General features: G+C 35.5%; 2 protein-coding genes and 1 non-coding gene across 6 annotated transcripts; 2 read left to right on the top strand and 1 right to left on the bottom strand.

The window, feature by feature from the left end:
• The first annotated feature begins 11,450 nt into the window (after positions 1–11,450).
• Trnaq-cug lies at positions 11,451–11,522 on the top strand. The gene has a single exon. It is a non-coding gene; the product is annotated as a tRNA-Gln (tRNA).
• A 553-nt stretch (positions 11,523–12,075) lies between these two features.
• On the top strand, positions 12,076–13,704 carry LOC113498580 (intraflagellar transport protein 22 homolog). The gene is made up of 4 exons (XM_026878642.1): positions 12,076–12,258; positions 12,336–12,511; positions 12,843–13,045; positions 13,126–13,704. Exons 1-4 carry the CDS (start codon positions 12,214–12,216, stop codon positions 13,245–13,247), a joined length of 546 nt encoding a protein of 181 aa, XP_026734443.1. The 5' UTR covers positions 12,076–12,213; the 3' UTR covers positions 13,248–13,704.
• Positions 13,705–15,276: 1,572 nt separating this feature from the next.
• On the bottom strand, positions 15,277–21,831 carry LOC113498579 (protein suppressor of sable). 4 transcript variants are annotated; one of them, XM_026878641.1, is made up of 2 exons: positions 19,906–21,831; positions 15,277–19,167 (listed from the first exon to the last, which is right to left on the bottom strand). In XM_026878641.1, exon 2 carries the CDS (start codon positions 19,152–19,154, stop codon positions 15,603–15,605), a length of 3,552 nt encoding a protein of 1,183 aa, XP_026734442.1. In that variant the 5' UTR covers positions 19,155–19,167; positions 19,906–21,831; the 3' UTR covers positions 15,277–15,602. The 4 variants fall into 4 exon arrangements, with proteins under 4 accessions (XP_026734442.1, XP_026734438.1, XP_026734441.1 ...); XM_026878637.1 differs by having other exon boundaries at positions 20,558–21,831; XM_026878640.1 differs by having other exon boundaries at positions 21,537–21,830.
• Positions 21,832–22,088: the final 257 nt, after the last annotated feature.

The raw sequence follows: 22,088 nt of genomic DNA, 5'->3' as shown, positions 1-22,088 counted from the left end.
CCTTAAGATAGAGTTTGGAATTGCGTGTAGAGCTTTAAGCATGACAAAGTTTGAAGTCCCACTTTACATCTTTCAAGTAGCCAAGTAGTAAATTATAAGTAAATGACATACGAGACAAGGCCTGGTTGACTGAATGTAATCTCAGCTCCTACGAAGATTAAATATGAGATAAGAGGAATATTCCATATTAAACTAAGCGGAAACCGGAGCTATACATTAGTATCTCCCGAGGACTTGGACATGATACACTTGGGATGTTTTGTCTTTCAAATTGATCCAATATTGTAACTTTAAACTTGAACCAAACTGCGTATATTACATGCACTCTTTCGAAGGTTATTACTACACACAGTATATTAGGATCCAGAGAGCTTGTCCGAAAGGGTTCCGCGGTCCCATGGGTATTTTTTAGTCTGTAAAAGTCTGACACTCCTTCGCGATCAAGTAGAGCCAGAAATAGTCTTTTGAGTTACGTTTTAGAACCCTAATAATGCAATAACAAACTAAGCAAATCCCATGGAAATACTAAATTACTTATTGTGGACTTTTTATTTAAAAGAGATATATTCCAGCTACAGCAATAATTTCGTTTTATATTAAAAAATAATGACGGGAGAGGTCTTTGCCCATCAGTGAAACACAGTAAGGAGGATTAAAAAAAATACATGCTTAATCAGAACGTAACTAAAATGGAATTACTGAAGAAAACAACATATCTAGGAGAAACAAAAAAGTTAAGTAGAAGATATAATATGCAAATTTTCCAGCTAGCTCATACCACCAGGAAGAAATAAACAGTCTAATGTTCCCAACGTTTCCAACACTTAAACACCTTTGAGTCCTAAGTTGCATGTGAATCGCACATACAGTCAGTAATCAAGAAATTCTAAGCCGCAAACCCTCCCGGCTATATCTGGCGTGCAAGCACTCGCCATGAGTTAGAAATCGATCACTATAAGTCACTCCAAACGAGCATTCTTGAAACCTTTAACAAAAAGATTAAGAAATAATTCTCCAATAAAACTTCATCATTAAGCTTCATTGTTCAAATATGCGGCGTATAATTGCATTCTGCTCCACTTTTGGAAGGACGTATGCCCGTAAAAATATTTTGCCCTGTCGTTTGACATTATTTTTAATGTAACTTAGCTTTAAGTTTTTATAAAAGACATTTATTTGCATATTTCATATTTAACTCGGTAGAAGTGCACGAGTACCGTCGGCAAATATATGAGGCATAACCATTTATGAAAAAATCTATTTTGCTACTTTAGGGAATCTCCGAAAAAAAAGGATCTTCTGTCCAATATTTCATTGATCTTTTAAAACGCAATTCTTACTATTTTTCTAGGTGCTAGTCTGTTTTACTTCTTTTTCCTTTCGAGTGCAAACAGTTTGCTGCTGCCAGTACGTACTTAATTAAGGCAAAAACACTAATGAGCGAGGTGGCACGTCCCAAGTGCGCAGGCGGCGACGTGACGTGCGCTCGCGCCGCACGCCGCGTCCCGCCAATTGTCTTCACCAGGTATTACTCAGAAGTTCACCCTCTCAGCTCTGTAATTCCACATAATAACATAATTACATTGTTGTCTGCAGTTCCTTAAAACATCTCGACAAGGTTTGTGTAAAATGCAAATTAAATTTATAATAATGACCGGTGGTATGAAGGACAAAAGTCACACAAGTAAGACAAGGTGCCTTAGTACATTAATGTTCTGCAGTACTTTGCATTTTACGCTGATCTGCAGGCTTGCGTTATCGGGCCGATCAGCAACCGCTACATGTAGATGACCAGGGTGGCGAATGCCTAATAACGGGGCATCTCTCGGGTAGCCGAGCTGGTAAACACAGGTATAAAGAGGTCGAGACCAGTAGTCCCTCATACCGTTGTTGATTCATGATTAACGTGCTGCCAGCTAATTAGCTGCTGTCTGTGCCGGTGAGTGGCAAGTCACTGTTTCATTATACGGCTTCGTGACGAAAATTAAATTGAAGCTTTAACTTGGTTTGAGTTTCCGTTAACTTGGAACTTAATGATTTGTCGTGTTCCTGTTTAAAGTATACATCCTATTTTTTGTGCAAACTGAAATTGTAATTGAGAGCTACTTATATCTCTGCAAGTATAATCTGATCAAATTTATTTTTCACAATCCAAAAACAACAAAAGCCTCCAGACATTTTTATTCGCTGTACTGAGTTTACGATATCAAGAGCATAAATTCTTTCGGACGACTCCAATTTGTTACATGATAATAAGTCTCATATAAATCTAAAAAAAGAAAACTTTTTCTCTTCAATAACAAGGTATTGGACGAGTTATACTATCCCAAGCATTTAGAGTCGGCATTAAACTTAATTTTATTATGGCAACACCGCCATAAACATCGTTGTTAGACAACACTTTTAACTATCCGCCACAAAAACTACGCCCAGTTTACAATAGCACTAACAATCACTGTAATGATACAAATGGTATGTGAGCACATGCGAGCCAGACACCCGAGCAAGCTTCACTTAAAAACCCCGGCCACAGCACATTAAAAATTACAAACGCAATATGAGCGGTGTTTACAACTCGCATGACACTATTGGTCATCATAAACTCATGATAATTGCAAAGTTTCACGCGGTTACAAGCCGTCTCTTGGTTAACAGCACCCTTAAAGAACTTAAAGCCTAGTTAAACTATTACCAACTTTGTAAAGTTTTCTTTACAGGACAGTTTAAGAACTTAGTGTTATAGTTACTTGCTAACATTTGCGCAGCACAAGTAAGCCTGTCTAACTACCTATATAGTGGGCATTTACAGCGGCTGAATAAACACATCAAAGTTCCAATGACACCACGCTAATGGTCAAGTCATGGTTGATTGCGTTACAAACGCTGAGAATTGCGAACTGGCTTTTGAGTCGGACGATTTACAACGTCATCTCAGACCTCCAGGCGAAACCAAATAAACGCACTTTAATAGTAGGTATTTATTTTCCTCAATTAATATGTTAAGGATATCATTTATGAGTATTTTAATAGGCATTAGATGCTCTCGAAACCACATAAAATAGAATGAGCTTCTACTATAAACTTGGTTGCGAAACAAGGACATAAAAACGTCTATCGCCATCTTCAATAAGGAAGTTATCCAGCCATCCATTAGAATTCAGATGAGACATTAATGAATATGATTTTACGTTGCAGTTGCTGTCTATCCGGGCTAAGCTGACTACATGCAGTCAATGCACTATTGAAATTTATCGTATCCTGCGAATCTACCGCCTCCGAGGCAAGGAGAGGTCGTCGACCTAGGGCCGGCGTTAGGATACCTAGGTCGGTAGACGCGGTAGGTACAGTTTAGGTGCGCGGGCTGGATAGCACGACGAACCCGGATGCCTTGCATTTATTATACTACAACATTTACTATTGAATGGAACTAGCCGCATTAACGCAGCCTTCGTAAACAATGTTCGCTTAGACAATACGGCTTGGAATGGACTCAATAATGGGATGCAGTGATAATGATATTTACGTAAGTCTTTTGATAGGAACGCAAAACTACATAAACACTCTTATCAATTCTACGTCACAGACAACGAGCCAAAAACAAATTCTTTAAATTATTTGTACTTTCTTCATTCTTGTTAGTAATAAAACAAATATAAAACTGCGAAAGAAGATACGTTAACGCTATTTGGAGTAAGATGTCCAGCTAAGAATCAGGACGGTCTTTTTTGATTCTATGTTTGACCAAAACACTAAAAAAAGAGTGCAATAGCAATCGGGTGTCAAATAAAAACTCCTTACAAAGTAGTACCCACTGTACCCAGTTCGAGACGCTCACAATCAATTTCGTCACTCGTAAGTACAGTCACAAACAACACATGTACAAGTATGTACAGTCATTAGCAAGCGCTCGACCAGTTCCTTCATCCGTAACGAATTTCTGGTTCCGCGCAGCGATTAGCATCTAACCTCAACAACCCTTTGGAAATTGGATTTATTTGGTTTGAATTTCCCTTAATGAAACTGGGTAGGTATTTTGGTGCCGTATGTCATGTTCAAATTCTAGTGTTTTAAACGTTATTGAGGATAGTGGACGTTAAAAAGATGCTGGTCATATTTGAGATGAGCTCTGAGCATGTAAGAAAAAACAAATATAATTGTGTCCAAAAATGAAATGACTTAAAAAATGTGTTTCCTTGTAAAAATTCTCAGTGAGGATAGAAAAACAATTTAATGGAAAACCGAACATTTTTTTATAAAAGGTTCCTCGACATGTCCCGTATTAAAAATATGGCCAAGCCGATCTCTACCTAAACACATTTAGTCATAATTAATAATAAAGCTAGTACATTACCCAACATCCAACGACACATTTTCTCATAACACTGTACTAGGAAGTACCTATAATTAACTTCTTAAATGTCAATATACGAGCCATAACAATATATCACGGTGCAAGAGGCATTAATATAATGATGGTAATTTAGCGTTAGACCGTAAAATGGCGGGCGACGTCGACAGAATTCAATGTTGCAATTTTTACCTTACCTAGGTACTTGGTACTAAGCTCGTGTTGTTAATGGAAAATGGTACAATGTTGTAATAGATGAATACACCTGGAAATAGTTCATTAAAACCTTTTGATTATAGTACAACAAGCTTTTCGCCCGCGGCTTCGCCCGTGAGGATGTCAGTTATATCACGTTTCCAAGAGAACTCTTCATAAGTCCGGCATTAAAACTATCCTATGTTGTTTCTCAAGGTCAACTCTATCTCTGTACCAAATTTCATTAAAATCAGTTCAGTGGTTTAGACGTGAAAGCGTAACAGACAGACAGACAGACAGATAGAGTTACTTTCGCATTTATAATATTAGTAAGGATTTAAGTTTTCTTGTAGATCATCGTGAGCATAAGTTGGTTTTCGAACACCAAAAACAGTTACTTAACAGTTTTTGGCCTATACTATTAAGTCCCAGTGTTTTTGTAGATGTAAGGAAATTAAAAGAACACTTCAATTTCCCACATACACTTCATGGTAAGAGAAAATTTACAATGACAATCATGAGCGGAAAGCATGATTTTAAAAGATAAAATTCCGACGACTTTACAGGCTAACTACAACAACATTTATTATCAGTTAGAAAAGCTTCTCAATAACAAAAACTTATTTACAACACAGCACACCTACGAGTAGAAAGCCCATAAAAACAACCAAAGCAAGTCGCCAGTGATTTATCGAAAGATAGTATTTTACTTCCTATTATACTTTGTAAATACTTGCTGCTTTAATATCCCTTTAATGGACATGGCCACTTATGCAACATTTTAATGCATCAATAGTTAATGTTCTTATACAGAACATTTCCATAAACGACGCATTTAGGAACAAGCACTCGTTTCACATAATAATGGGATCCGTTTGCCTCTCTCCTCATAATAACTCGAAATTGTTTTATTATCCTGCGCGGAATACAACGTAATAGACATTACGAAACTCGCGCTAAAAGTATACACGAGAAAGTAATGTTACTGCTTTACATAATGTTCCAAGGTACCTTCAATGTGACTCATGATTTAGACTTAATATAACTTGTTCGATGCTCTTTTATTCAGAGCTATAAACGTTTGCAGGACATTAATGCTCGGTGAATGTTAAACAATAAAAAGGCAAATCTATTAAACGGCGCTCACGCTGCGATCAGACATGTCATTTCTCTAGTAACTGCGAGAGTATCGTATGAAAAACAATCTAGTTCTTACTATTCTGGTGGATAAGTAGCTATTGCTTGCTATTATAATGTCCGACTACATTACAATTTTAGATCTGAGTATACACAAAGCGAAAAAGTGTAGAGTACGGGCCCATTCTTATTCCTAACCGCTTTCGTACGAGAAAACTAATAAAATAGCATTAAAACTTCATCACCATTGTATTCTATTCAATGCGTTGCACATGGGCGAGCTTGAATGTTACACTATCTTACGTTTGTTCTTATTCTTTGTCTATTCAAGTGCTAAGTATGTTTTCATTACACGAACGTGATTGATTTCTTGATCTGGGAATGGAATCACTTTGTCTGAAACAATAGAAAGTATGAGCTATTTCTCAACGCGAACTAATTGTTGGATTTATATTCTATTGTGTATCATGAGAGTGATTAGTTAGAGCAAACGATTCCTGTTAATACCTTCAAATATTTTAAAACCATTGCATGGATCCCAGGGAAGAGGAAACGGTTTTACTTTTGATGAGAAAAAATTCTCATGCGTATTTTACAAATGCGTTCGTCAAAGTTAAGTCTTCCAAATAATCATAATGCTTACAAAAAAACTCGTGATCCTTACTGCACAAAACTAAACACAATATCCACTCCGCTAGTTGTTAGTCCGTATTAGCCTAACGTTATATCCTATACATTCATAGTATTTGCCTGCGTTTCTACTCGCTCGCAATTGCACAATAGGAATGCAACTTATGCAAGCAAGCAATGCCAAGCAATTCTCCTTGCGATTCTAAACTCTCTATTGCTGAGGCCAAATTGTGTTTTCTATTATTATTTTTATGTCTTTAAACTATGGGATCGTACCTAGTAGTTGTTTTTCGATGCAAACTGCAACCTTGAGTATGAAATCGATGTACACCCAGTGCTCACTGGGGGGGCAACCTCACTACCATATTTGTTGACGGACTTATTTGATGTATGTTATCGTTCGGAGGCAGTTTAGGAATTAAAATCTGGTTAAGTGCAAGTCGGAATCGCGACCTGAAGGTCCAATAAACCGCTGGGTGATAATAAATTTGTGGATTGATTTTTTTCTCTCTTTAATTTATTTTTCACCCACACCAACAAATGTATATCAATAACAACCTATTTTTAGTATTTGATGTTTTAGCGGCAACAGAAATACATCATCTGTGAAGCCGTAAAAAAATAAACTATCCAGCTATCACAGTTTATGAGAGACGGCTTGGTGACGGACGGACAGACAGCAGAGCCTCAATAAAAGGGTTCATTTTTACAATTTTTTTTTAATTATTAAAATACAACATCCTGATACATGATTACAAAAGTAAGTGGTTCTTATCCTCCAAGTCTTTAACCTTCAGTGAATGCAAAGCTCTATTGAGTATTTCAAAGTGTTCTCATATATTTGCGTGGTGTGAGCACAATGTATCTTCCTGGCGAGTGGGCGGACCGCGGTAAGCGAAATAGGAGTTGACGCCTCCGAACACTCCGACGTAAGTATTTTATTTCATTTGGAACCAATGTTTATGCACGCGTGATCTTCCTACACATTCTAAAGCGTCAAATGGACGATGGACTTGACGAATATCCTGCAATGGAGGAAAATTAATCGTTTTCTTGATTTAAAGAGTAAGTTATGGGTTCAACTCCATGCCATTTAAACTGCTAGAGATGGCACAGTGCTCCTGCAATTCAACCAAAAAAAGGATACTAGCCAGATATTTTGACTCCTAATTACTTTCAAAATAATATCATCACAAGTTACCGTAAATAAGGTAAGGTATAAAAGGAATTCTAACATACAATAATCTTCGCTTGTCACTCGACTTCCAGTAAAATATGAATAAAGATATGTTGCAACAAAAACTCGTATAGGAAGCGAGGAGCGGTTTATATGATGCGAATTTAAATAGGGCTGGCATGCGATGCTTCCTAGTTCCACGAGGTTCTTACCAGAGGGGCTACCATGCTTTAAAGTGATATTTACCCGATGTGGAAGAGCGAGAGTCTACAATGTGTATGGCGCTGTCTCGCTTTCACAACCAAAATGATGGAACTTTACGACGCGCGACGTGGTGGGAGAACCTCAGGAAGCTAGATAGATAGATGGATAGAGCAAGAAGTTCAATATACTTGTAAAGTCACTGATTAGGTAATTATTTAGTTTAGTTGGTTGATTTTTTTGTCGCTGCCCAAAAGTGGTTCTTGATGTCTTTTTGTTTTTAAATAGTTTTGATTTTCGTTTTTGGATGAAGCGATTTGTCCACAACAGAGAACAAAATTTTGCCATTTAAAAAACTAATATAAAATTCATACAAATAGTTATAGAAGGTCAAAAGTTTAAGGAAAGCTTGCACTATGACCAAAACGTGAGTCACAGTTTCGAAACTACTCACGCATACGTCGTTCTATGCTAGAGACACTTAACGTATAACAGCATCCAGTTTGGACCAGTCTCTCAGGATACAGTTACAATGGCTGTTAAAGCTACCCACACTATGTTTAATGTTTGCGGAAGCAGTTCACTGTTTGAAAGTCGACTGTGCATTTGAAGTGACACTTGCAAATTTACGGAGAATTTTGTGTAGGTAATGAGGTTTAAGCTATCTACATATTTTTGCCAGGAGTAGTATTGAAGTAAAAGGGTATTTTTTGGGTTATCGTTGTTAAAAAATCCTTTATTTTTGAATGTTTCTGATAGAGTAAGAATAAAGATTATGTGAGACCTTTCCTTGCGGCTTCCATTTTACCATATTCCATATGTAATACCTTTAATATTTGGTTAAGTGTAGTTTTAATTAAATTACGAAAGATGATTAAAATCTATAAGCTAATATTTATTAAAAACTGCCTTTCAGCAAGTCATCAAAAACATTATGATCTGTATTCGCGATAAACGACATATCTTGAGAATTCCGTTACTAAATATGAACAAGAAGTTTAGAAATAGTGGCATTATAACGGGAAAGTAATGACTGACTGCAGCAGGATTATGCAAAGCGCTTAACCTGTACTACGAGCTGTCGGAATCTCATTGCAGCGTCTGTGAAAGGAAGACACCGCTACGTACTGATAACAGCGCCATCTCGCTTCCGTTCTTGAAACAATCTTACTTATGGAACTTATACTTAGTAAGCTTGAAGCTTTCACTACTGACAGACCGCAAGGTCGCTCCCCGTTATCTAATGTTACTAAATGGACAGCTTGAGGACGTACGCTTACGTATTATCTTAGCCGGTTACACAGCATGTTATGCTACCGCAGGCAACTTGTATTAAACGTTGGCACAGGATTTATTAAATAGGAATGACGTAAGTGGAAAATTTTAGTCAGAAGAGGACGAATGCTTCAGTATATAAGGGGATCAAAGGCCATTTTCAGCAATATTTTTTTGTCCGTTCATGAGGAAATCTTACCAAGTTTTATTTTACAACAATTGTACGTCTTCTTTCTCAAAAAAAATTCAAAAGCAATTAATTACTTAGTAATATATGAAAGTACTTTTGCATCCGTGTTATGGGATCAGTAATTTATCAAAAACTAGTTTAAAACCATCCTGTATCTACCATTCTACACTGCGCAGATCAATCTATTTAAGTAGGTATATCAATAACTAGATTGATAGCCGTCTCATCTATTGACAGTAGCTATAAAGTTCAATCGACCATATAAGTGCTAGAAATGCGAATACTAGCATTAACTTAGATATCCTTAGCGCGTACAGTGTAGTTGGAATAAGATAAAAGCAGTAGTAACAACCATTCAGGTTTTCCAGAATTAGTTTCTGTTAACGTACATGTATAAAGTCAACGGATAAGTTTTGCGCCTACTGCAATGTTTGCGCTTATAAACAAGTATCTGTGTAACAGTTATAAAAGTGTATTTAATTCAGGTACCTTCCTTATGTTGTCTTATCATTTTAATGTTGTCTGTCAAACTTTTAATTTTAGTATGTCAGTCGGGAAGTAAAGCACAATTAAAGGTCTTCTTTATTGTAGGAAAAAACTATTTAAATTCAAAGTCGTGGGTTTTTCACAACAATAAATAAGCACTCATAGACCTGCTGTACGCAAGGATAGCCGAGTAGTATAGGTGACCACTGGGCGTCATCCTACGCGGGTTCGGTTCCCGTGGACAAACATTTGTACGAATTCTGAGTGTATTGTGCATGTGACTAGATTGTTTAGGATCCGGGCGCGGCACAATGATTAAACTCATCAGCACGGGAAACGTCATAAAAAAAAACTAACTACGTTAGTAAAGACACATAAATAAAACATCAAATTAACGCAGAACAAAATTCCTGATATATACAAAAGGTAAGCTTAATTAGCACTTGGTTAGCAGTTATGGTGCCGCAAGGAATACCCGTAATCTTACGTAACAGCTGCCCACTGGCACTGCACTGCCTAATGAACGAATACCGCGGCTCGATTATGGCACTTCTTGTTTCACGCCAAGGGACGTGGTTAGGAACAGTTACTGAGCATCAGTCATGATGACTCCCGTTAGACTTCCTACCCTAACGCCGTTTTTGCTCGAGATGTCCTTACAAGTAAGTATATTTCTCTTAGAAACCCATGAGTAGCTAAAATTGCTTCATATGATGTTTATTCATTTGTTAAGACCCATTGAGTTTCTACTAGCGAAAACTAGAGGAACGATTTCTTTAATAGCCAGTTAATCCTGAGTTCAAGTGACATATTTTTTCTCCCGTAGATAAGGCTAATTTATTTTCATTTAAGTACCTAAATAAATGGAAATCAAGAAGTGGGACAGGAGACAGGACTAGGATAAAAGTATTTTAGTACGTTTGTAAGTGTGTGTTCGTGTGCGTTTCTTATTTCTTCACGCTCAAACTGCTGGACCTATTTCGATTAAATTTGGTACAGAGTACACCTCGGATTATCATGAAGGCCACTTTTATCCGAAATTACTTTAGGAGGTTAATGCCTTTGCACCTTTAAACGACATCCAGAAGGGTTAAGCCACGACTGCTAACATTTAATAAAATGTAGATCCCTTATGCCTTTGGCTTTATTTAAAAAGTTAAAGCTCCAATTGAGATATTGAAAATTTTTGCAACTCTGCTCAATGCAAGCAATACGGAGTACTAAGGTCTCACTCCGTATTGGAGTGACATGCGCGTTCGCGCGGGAAATCAATAAGCATTACAAAGTTCAAAGTCACAAATTGATGCAAATGACGGAAATTGATATATAAATAATCAATGTAGATATTGATGCATTAGTAGATAGATACTTTCGTAAATCTTCATTTATTGCAGCAATGTTTTCTGAAATATTTTTTGCCGCCAGACTATTTATGTTAAAAAAAATTAAATAGTCAAATCGTTAAAACGACTGAAATTTGATAAGTAAAAAGGAAAGGTATTTCAAGAAATGCACAACCTATTAGGTACCTACCCATCAAGCAATATCTATTGCAAGCAATATAATATATGTTTATTGAGATGTGATTAATTACTTGGCTTACCTAGGTAGGTACTAGAATAATGAGCTATAAATAAACAGTCGTGTAAAATGTATCTCATTGCTCTCACTGTATGCAAAGTGCAAGATATTCTTGTAGCAAGCTAGACTACGTATAAGTTTAGTAGTAGTATCTAAAAATATACTGTATTTATTGCCAATTTAGTTGCTGAATGAAGATACAAATCCCTAAATTCGCTGCAATGTTCAGCGGTCCCATGGTGTAATGGTTAGCACTCTGGACTCTGAATCCAGCGATCCGAGTTCAAATCTCGGTGGGACCTAACTTTTACCATTTGAATTCTGTACTCTTGATACATATATTATGTATTCAAAGGTAACTTGAGTTTCTTTTCTTAAGTAGCTACTAATATTAAAAACTAGCTTAGTACTTTTAGGTTTATGTGGTTTTTTTTTTTTTTATTGGGTATTTCTGGTATAAGCCTGAACGGCTTGTTATTTTAAAGTTTAATAAAGGTAATATAATTATGTCTTAACTTTACTCTAGACGAATTTGAGTCACCAAACTGTCTTACAGGACAGGGCCAAAAAGTTATTTATTTTTTTACAGAAAATAAACTACGGTCACACTCACAACTTATTTGTGTTAATAAAGATAACATCTACGATCAATAATAATTACAATTAATAGATATCTAACAACAGATACTTACCGTTTATCTGCAATAATAAATGTATAAGAATTTTATCGCGACTTTTAATCGTATTTAGAAGTAAACTATTTACGTAGGCATATGGTAGGTAATAATGCGCCAAAAACCGAATACGTAGGTACATAGAATGAAATGGTGAAAAGTCAAAGCGACTCTAGGATGCGGTTGCCTGGGTAATGATAAACAAAACAAAGTCAGTACGGAACAAAACAGGTGTCACACAACTGCATTTACTGCATAAACAATATCATATTCATGTATTTACCACACGGTCTATAAAAAGCAGTGACAGGTTTATACAATGCAGCCAAACAAATTAAAAATATTGATGATTGGACCTGCTGAGGTAAACCATCTTTCTCTAATCCCTATCATAAATTCCGTTACCACTATAACTTAAAACATGTTTTTTTACATTCTCAGAGTGGTAAGACAAGGATAGCAAACTACATATCTGAATCAATAAATATAGAGGAAGCAGAATCTCCTCGACCCACCCAAGGTGTCCGGATTGTAGAGTTTGAACTGCCCAATCTTAATGTGAATGGAAAATCAATTAACATCGACATAGAACTTTGGGACTGTAGTGGCGACCACAGGTGACGTAACTTATGATAATTCATTGTTTAAATCCACCTAGAAACATGTATATGTAATGATAGTTAGTTGGGTACGGAGGGCAAAGTTGCATCTTGCCAGTGGGCTAGGTATATAACCTCTATGTAAATAAAACGCCATCAGTCTCATTACAAGACTTTGCTATAAGTATGTAGATAATACTTACGAGAATATGTGTGTACTTTACTTTGTAATACTCACTTCTTTTGACGATTTCAATATGCATACTTATTATCTAACTCTTGGGCATTCGCTCAGACTAAAGTCATGTAAGGAACTGACTTGATAAACTGTATATTGCATTATTTGCAGATTTGAATCATGCTGGCCAGCACTAAGGGTTGGTGTTCAAGGCGTCATATTAGTCTGTTCTCCTAACACTACCCAAGCCGCAGCTAGAGAGATGGAACTTCTTTATAATTATTTCGTTTCACAACCTAAGTTGTCTGCAAAGCAGTGTGTCCTCTTTTATAATTGTACTGATGAACAAGAGGAAATGGACGCCTTAAACCTTTGTAAGTTTCTCAAGTTACCTACGTGTGTTCTATATGTCTCCCACATTGCATATTATAACAAGGTTGTTTTGCTTTTTCAGCTCCAACATTTGCAAAAGTTTCTCAAGTTGCAGTCAATTTAAAAACGGGAGGAAATCGATTGAAAATTGACTTCTCAAGTTACATAACTTCAGTTCTGCACTCAATCAATAAAGAAAGCTAATCTTTCTTCATTATCTTCAAGAAGGCTTTAATTTCTCTCCAAACATACTTACGTCATCCCAGCAAAAGTTGATAGGTAACTAAAATACATCCATTCATAGACTGGTGAACATCTCGTTGCTTCTCTAAAAATGCATTACAAAATCTTTGAAACATGAAACATACACCTTCTTGCCTACATAAAGTGAAACTTATCGATTATACTCAGTAATTGTATGTTAGTAATTGACTCAAATGCAAAGTATTGCAATTCAATAAATACGATTTGACATTTAGACAATGAACTGTGTCTAAAGGTGAACATTAATTTATTTGCGTAAGTAAACTACTTCACGCATATATTTATAATAATGTGTACAAAATTGACGACTACAGAAAAATTTGATTCTCCAAAATGTATTGATATAGGTAAATATCTTTGTTTACAAAATATATTATCTTGTATGAGGAAAATATGATTGGTGAAATGTTATTGTATATATAATTATTCGATAAAATTAACCATTGACAAATAGATCTGCTTAGGAGAATATTCATAAAATACAACATACGGATCCAAGAATTAAGAAGGATCAAGAATCCAGCCTTCTTACTATTTAAACATGTGACAAATCAGGGCTATATTCTTTACAGAAAACTGATAAATCTTTTATTCTGATAAGAGGTAGAATTCATCGTTGTTTATTGATTTCTATTAATAGAAATACACATATAAATATAATATTGAAAGTAAAGGTATGTAAATCAAGACATTGATAAAATATAAACATGAATTTATTTTAAAGTTGAGTGAGTAGGCCCGTCTCAATATTTACTATTACAATTTTAAAAAACAGTACCTACACAATTAACACTTCAAAAGTCTAGAGGTATTTTCTTATTGCTTTCACACTATGACCGCGCATAGTCCTCCCACGACACTGTTAAATATAAAACTGTCAGTAATTCATTCTTGTAAGAGAAATTAATATTTAGGATCGTAACAACAATGTATGTTAAATGACAAACAAAACATTAAAATCTCGACGCACGCACTCAGTCTTACTGCCACACTCAGAGACGTTTAACGTTTACTTAAGTCGTTTCTTAGTAAATATTTAAAAAAGTTCGCTCTCAGAGACAGATAACGATCCATTACCGTCCGATAATGACAATTAAAGTTAAGTATAGCATAGCCTGGACTTAACTTTTTAATGAGTGATTTTGACATTTACTTTTGACAGCACGTTTTTATATGTCGTAGGGAATTCAAATTCAAAAATTATTTAAATAGCAAAGATGTCCGATTTTGCTGACTTTATTAATTTTGTGGATTTTTTTTTTTGATTCCACAATTGGTCTATTTTTAATCAATTGCATCAACAAAACTTTTTCATCGCTGGTAAAATTTGCTACTCTTTTGCGTGATGATTTCGCTTGTAGAGGCTCCTAAAATGAAACAAAACTAACAATATATGAAAGTTTTTGAAAAGCGCGCGTTGCTCAACTGCTGACATAATAGATTCACTGAAAATACATGATATGTTACATAGATAAAGCTGCACAACACAAAAGTTTATTGAAAAAATAAAGTTTTACAAAAAACGAAGTATCCAACAGCATAACCTTGACAATTTGACAGTTTAAATCATTGAAAATATTGACAGTTAGTAATAAGTGATACCAGAAAAAGAAAGAACCAGATGCTTTATTTTATTTATATGAAAGTACCAGTTTCGCTTTGTCTATTAGTAAAAACGATCGCAAAGAGAACTAATTTCTATTGATATGTCTTATTTGCATGCTTTCTATATGTTTATATGAACTTATTTGTTATTTCAAAATAGCACTTTTTCAAGTGTGGATACACCAATCGTTTATCGATGTCTATCGATAGAATGGATTTGACGTTGTTCTACCCTAAAGTTGTCATTAACTAATGAACCCTTAAACTATGTCTCTGGGATAGATCGATATTTAACAGATTTAATGATAATTAGTTAAGTATTCATTAGGACTAATTTAATTACCCTTTCTGAGTGTGGCAGTTAAAACATTTGGCTCTTATAATGAGTAATTTTTAATAAACTTAATTCAGTATTACCAATAATTCATTTACATCGATAATGATACTGAAATTGATCAATTACCAGCTATATAAAAATATTTACAATAAATGGGACCTTGTACACTAATCTATACACGTAACCTAACCCTATAATAGTAAAATACAACATACCTACAAGTCTGTCATTAAAAATATTATCACCTTAATCACATTTTGCTGCATGTGGAAGGATATATCTACATTAGCTAAATAATTTATTACGTTAACTTTATGCTAAAATACATACAGCAGTTAAAATATATACAAATCCTAATTTCTATCATTTTTCCAATTTCCTCGATCATTGAAGTTCTTCCGATCTCTATGCCCTCTACCGGAACCACCCCTGTTCCAGCGGTCATTGCCGCGCCCTCGGTGACCTCCTCGATTTGGAAATCTGGGATAATTTTGTTCGCCATCCATGAAGTTAAAATCATTACCAGGGCCCGGGCCATTAAATTGCATATTTCCAAAATTACTAGGACCACCAAACTTATTATTAAAACTATGTGGAATATTTGGAGCGATTCCTAGTAAACCAGGCGTGGGGCCTCCGCGGGGATCCGCCATATTTTGGTTAAATCCCTGCATATTACCTAAATTCATATTATTCATGGCATTCATACCCATAGGCGGAATATTCATCATATTCATATTACTTCCATCAATTGACCCTGGAGGGCCAACCATATTACCAAACGGAGCTTGACTGAAATTAACAGGTGTTTTAAGTAACGCTTCTTTGGGTTTAGGCAAATACGAGTACTCGCCATTTTCACCTAATGTGATACCCAAGTTCGAAAATATATTACATAACACTGTATTACCTTGTATAGCTGCTAAATCAAATTTCTTGCCGGGTATTCTTTCTAGTTGAAACTGCTTGATCATTTGTGTCACTGGTGCTAAATGTTGATTAACAAATATCTTTTGCGTTGAGCTCATTTCTTTATACCAATTAGAATTCTGCAATATGGTTTGTAAATCTAGTGAATTAGATTTTTGATCTTGACTCACGAGTTCGACCTCTTTGGGTTTTCTTCTAGGATCGATTCTAGGCCCTGTGGGTGTGCTAGTAGTGGTTGAGGTCTTAGTAGATTTTTCACTATCGCTATTAGATTCGTCGACGGATAATCTAAAAACTTTTCTAAGTCTTGGATCTACTAGCGCTTGTGACTTAGCAGTACTATTTCTAATGTCTGTATAATCCGGGCGGGGTATATCTATTGGTACTAATTTAAATGTCATAGGAGGATGACTGTTGATTGATCCGTTTATTTCAGAAGCGGGAGTATAATTAGGTAACGGTTTAAAAGGCAAACCAAATCGAAAATCAACATCACCGCTAGTTTGACGCAAATCCGTGTCACCGAAAGTAGGAAGATTAAAGTCTGGTTTACGTAGATCAACGTCAGTTCTTCTCCGCCCGTCAGTAGGTTCACCGTCAATGCACTCATAAATAGATACTCGAGGTGTCTTTTTAATCATAGGCTTAATGGATTCACTTACTTTATCCGGCGATCTTCTAGAACGAGGGTCTCTTGGTCGGTTTTGAGGTGAAGATGCGCCCTCCGAGCTATTATCGGCCTTAGTTTCTTGAAGATTGTTCTTCATAGTATTTAACAATTTTGTAACTTCTTCACTGATGTCTATTTTAGAGAGATCGCCAAGCCTACTAAGTACTGCAGATGGCTCGATTACACTAGGAGCAGGGGCTTGAGGAGAAGGTGGTGTTTGTTTTGGCGAAGAAACAGGAGACTTCTTTTTTGGTCCTTTTTCTTCGTCGCTGGAATACCATTTTTCATCTATCAATAAATTGTTGTCCTCATCGTCAGTAGTCGAACGACGGTGCCGTTTTTCAGGATTTTTAAATATAGGTTCCGGTTGAAGGAATCGGATGTCTGTATCACATTCTTTTCTTACGTGATTGTCTTCGACTGTAGAATGTAAAATTCTTGGAGCGTCGTCTGAGAACGGAAGAACTCTGTGATCGACATCTTTTGTATCATTAGCAATAACTGGTTTTTCGGCATCATAGGACTCATTAGAAATATCAATATTTTCCTTATCCTTAGAAGCGAATTTTAAAGCATCTTTAGTGTACTGATCAATGTCAATCATATCCTTATTAGTATGTGCATGTGGCTCTTTTTGGGTTACCACCTTGTTTATGGAAGTATCTTCAGGTGGTTGAATAATTGTCGAAGGCTGGAATCGCATATCAATATCTTTTCCTGGCAATTCCGGTGGAACTGGTGTACTATTGGCTACAGGTCCTGGTATAGGTGGCACTCTTAAATCTAAATCTTTCGTGGCAGATGTTTGACCAGTAAATTGTTGAGGTTCGTTTGGGTTAATAAGACCTAACTTCTGAATATTCATTGTGTTTAATTGTATCTCGGTGATTTGTTTCAGAGACAAACCGATGCTATTAAGTTGTAATACTGTTAATTGACCTAATTGATCTAAATTATCTATTCCCATCTTTGTAAGATCCGATATTTGCCGAGGTGTCAAAACTCCTGTTAGATTTTTAATGCTAAGTACATTAGTTGTATTTGTATTATTACTAGGCGACGAATTCATATTAACATTCTGATTAGATACATCATTTTGCCATCTCGACTGTCGCACTTTAGGCGATATTTTATTATGACGATCGTTCATATTATATTGATTTCCTTGTAAAGATTCTGGCGTATTTTGAGGATTTGGTATATTTAATTCAAATAGAGATGGAATAGTTTTTTCCTGAATTTCTGGAGCTTCAGAATATTGCTGCATTAATCTAGCTTGCGTTGTTTGTATCATTTTTAAAGCACCTTCCCTGTTGAGTCGAGGAAAGTCCCCTAAAATTTCTTTAGGAGCTGATTCTATATGTTTTAAGAGTATATTCTTCAAACCATCGGATAATGGTTTTCCGTGTGCGAACTTACACTCATCTTTGTATATACATGGAAGCCCAGTGTGATAATATTTACATGGAAAATCAGCATGCATGTACAAACATTTTTCTCTCTTTGCACAACATTCCATTAAATAGAATTTACATAGTTCCATTTTTCTAGGGGGTTGTGCATCATGAGAATAAATGCAATCATCGCCCTTGTGGCATTTACCCTGCATATAATATAAACAGACGCCTTCGGGGTCTTGCATTGGATGAGTACCTCTTCTCCGATTATCGTTCTTATTATTCTTATTACGTTCACGCTGTGTCCTGTTGTGCCTTTGTTGACGATGATGCTGCTGGCCTCTAGACTCATGACTACTATCAGATGCATACGAATCCCTGTCATCATCAGCATACGTATCGACAGGCGATTGCCTATGTACCGGGGAGGCACCTCTTATACACATCATTTCGCTTTCATCCATTTCATCAGAATAATCTTGTTTTTTTCGTTTTTTACTTAGACCGTCCTTATTATCATGTTTCTTCCGTTTTTTATGTTTACGACGTTCGTCTACGTCAGCCTCGTTTGGACCTTCGACGCCGTCGTTTTTGTTCATAGCTTTCCTAATAGCCTTTTCAATATTACCAGCAAAATCATCTTCTGTAGGACTAGAGTACTTACGATTTTTTTTACTTTTGTCCTTAAATTTTTGTTCTTTATTAGATTTTGATTTCTTTTTCTTACCTGATTTTGAATAATAAAAATCTTGAGTTTCAGATTTCTCAAGTGGTAATTTGTCATCGATTGTCGGTACAGTTTCTATACCTTTATCTTCAGTTGGAACTTCGGTAGTTTCTTCACCTTCACTCTCGATTTCGCCATCCTCCAAATCATCCACCTCGGCGTTCGGCACGGCCTCTGTCATCTTAAATGAGTCACTGAAATTGAGATAAAGTTATATGTTATTTATTTTGTAAAAAATATTTTTCTCTTGGGAGTGAAAATTTTAGAAATGCTCATTCATTATTGTCAACAAAAGTACCTTGAGAGCATATTTAAGGATATTTAAAGCTGAGTATTCGGTATAGGAATTTTGTTTAAATGAGTTATTGTGTAGTATTGTAAAACGGAAAAGTACAAACAATTCTTCGATAAGATTAAACTGATTATAACTGCTTTACACCTACTTTATACGATAAGATGAAAACGATATTAATGACACCGTACGAAAGTAAAAATTGTATGGCTGAAAGAACCCAAAGCAGAAAAAACTACCCTGTCAGCTTTGCTATAACGATCGTGTCGATTCGTTCCCGAGGGGGTTAGTAATAGTACCTACTTTTAACTGTCTCGCAAGAGAAAAAAGTGCTGGATCAGATTTTATAACGTACTAGCCTCCTGATACTTTGAAAACGACTAAATAAATGTATATAAGTATGCCTATAAGTTTCTTAACTTTTTCCTGTAATTCATAGCCCAAAGTTAAGCCACACGAAGGAAGTTGAATAGTTATTAAACGTTTTGATCTATTTCTAACAGTTTCCTATAATGCAATAAATTGTGTTCTGTCCTGAACTTGAAAAATGATTGAAAACTATTACACACTCGCGTGTTTCATAAAATTTCGCATTTAAGTATTCTACGAAACGTATGTAATTGTACGATGATGACTACACCTAGTATGTCTCAAAATAACAATTTGTGAATGATTTTTTGCAGTTCCGCCTCTAAATTCACTAATTCAAGTTATACTTTAAACAGCCAAGTTAATAAAGATAATTAATTAATAATACGACTAGCAAATTCAGAAAATAATACGGAGTCATGGTCAATTCTATTATGCCCGCGTTTCTGCCGCGTCGACTTCATATTCTTAACATAAATCATTATATAGCTTGTTGACTTTTGCGCTATGTGAGAAAGAGATAGCAACAATGCAAAAATACGAACCAACTTCGAACTGAAACGGCAGATAGATACGTCATGCAAGAAAATCTACAATGCCACAATGCCATAGACGCCATTTTGCCGTATAATACGACTAAATTGGGGATATAGATTTTATGAGTTACGGGATAAAACATATCACAGGCAATTGATAAAAAATAACGAAAGCGTTCGATATAAAATAAATGGACGTAACCTCTCGAAAAAATGAACCCATATTCGTTACGAAAAGAACACAAAGATCTCACGATAATCGCGTAACACGTCCTTTGTGACTGTGTAAACAAAGAATAAATAAGAAATATTATTAGTTTGCTGGTTAATCGTGTATAAAATTCTAATTGACGAGAATAAATCTCCTTTTTCTTTTAGATACTATACCTAATATTCGTCGGAACAATTATCATTGGGAATATATCTCCAAATTTCACAAAATTACTTAGGTGTTGCGCAGTAAGAAATTCGACATGTATGGCAGAAGTCAGTACAATAACTGTTCATAGCCACTACTTTGAAGAGTAATTTAGTAAGATACAGCCAAGCCAAGCAAGCAGTGGGTGGCCGTTCACATTTCACAATATCTTGCTGCGCTCTGCGCTCTCGCCACGATTTGAATGACGTCAGCCTTCTAGAACGGCAAGATATCTATGTGTCCTTCCTTTCATCGAGGTCACGAGACGTACAAACGCTCACACACACTAGCACAAAGTATCGCAGTGATATCTACGTGTAAATATGGCGTGTAACCTACATACACTAAGTACCTATACTGTCATCTTAATTTGGCAGCGTTATAATGCTAAATTGCTACAATTAGCTAATGAACGTAGAAACTAAAATTAACATGTTTTGTGCAAAAAATGAGCAGAATAAAATTTATGAGAAAATATTCACATTACCGACACCAAATTTTACCCCTAAATAGGCATATAAGTATGAAATACATACACAAATATACAATAAATTATATTAATAGTAAATAGATTAGACCGAAAGTAACATCATGCACAAAAATAAATCGTTTTAGGAAATAGTAATGAGAAAATTAAATATAAAAATCAATATTTTCTGTGCACGGCAATGGCTGCCAAGCACAAGAAAGTTATTGCTGTTGCCGCAGACAGCCGCCATTTTGGCGTCAGTGGCAATAAGATTGATCAAACGAGAAATACTGTTACCAATTTGCAAAATATAATGCATATTTCCTTCAAAACGCGTTTAAAAACAAAAATGTGTAGCGTAGATGGATGTTGCACGTGTATGGTAATTCCATTAGCTGACCAAGCACTTTATGTATAAGGGGACACGCATTCATAAAATGGCCTAACGAGTAAATAATATTAATTGTTACCAATCTTACATTAATGAACGAATCACTATGTGCGACTACTATACGCCATATAAAATGGTTATTTTTCATAGCATTGCTGCATAAAGACGTAACAATTCGAGTACGCTATATTGATTTCGAACGACGACTGTAGCAGAACAACGAGGCGATCAAAAATTATTTAGTTACAAAATTCGTCACGCAGGAAGTAGAAGCGCTAGTGAACTCAGTACGCCACCAACACCAAGAATTATCTAATGACGCATTGTTTCCGGTCACTGCTCCTTTTTATTTACTTCTTTTGAAATATAATTTACACTATGAACAAATATATGTTGAAAAACCCTAACGGATAATTTAATATGGAATTTGTTTTAAAAATCTTGTTAATGCAAATCGTTTCATTTTAACTTGATAAAAGTAGTGCTATAACGCTTAAGTGTTGCCTATCTTTATATCTGAGTAAATGTGACCTATGTAATAAATAGTAGAATGAACAAAAACATAATCAGCTACATCAGTGAACTGCTCTCTTTTATTATAACATTTCAGTATTTTATATTTCTATTATAATGTATTTTT

Source organism: Trichoplusia ni, chromosome 11 (genome assembly GCF_003590095.1).
Source record: "Trichoplusia ni isolate ovarian cell line Hi5 chromosome 11, tn1, whole genome shotgun sequence".
NCBI lineage: Eukaryota > Metazoa > Arthropoda > Insecta > Lepidoptera > Noctuidae > Trichoplusia > Trichoplusia ni.
The sequence above is the reverse complement of the archived record's forward strand: the minus strand, read 5'-3'. Positions and strand labels throughout refer to the sequence as shown.

Bases quoted from the DNA above. Each gene is read 5' to 3' on its own strand.
- LOC113498580 (XM_026878642.1), top strand. From the start codon at position 12,214: ATGCAGCCAAACAAATTAAAAATATTGATGATTGGACCTGCTGAG. The intron at 12,512-12,842 runs GTGACGTAACTT...CATTATTTGCAG, and splicing joins GACTGTAGTGGCGACCACAG to ATTTGAATCATGCTGGCCAG. The intron at 13,046-13,125 runs GTAAGTTTCTCA...TTGCTTTTTCAG, and splicing joins AATGGACGCCTTAAACCTTT to CTCCAACATTTGCAAAAGTT.
- LOC113498579 (XM_026878637.1), bottom strand. From the start codon at position 20,583: ATGATAATTGTTCCGACGAATATTAG. The intron at 19,168-20,557 runs GTATAGTATCTA...TCTCAATTTCAG, and splicing joins ATTGTTCCGACGAATATTAG to TGACTCATTTAAGATGACAG.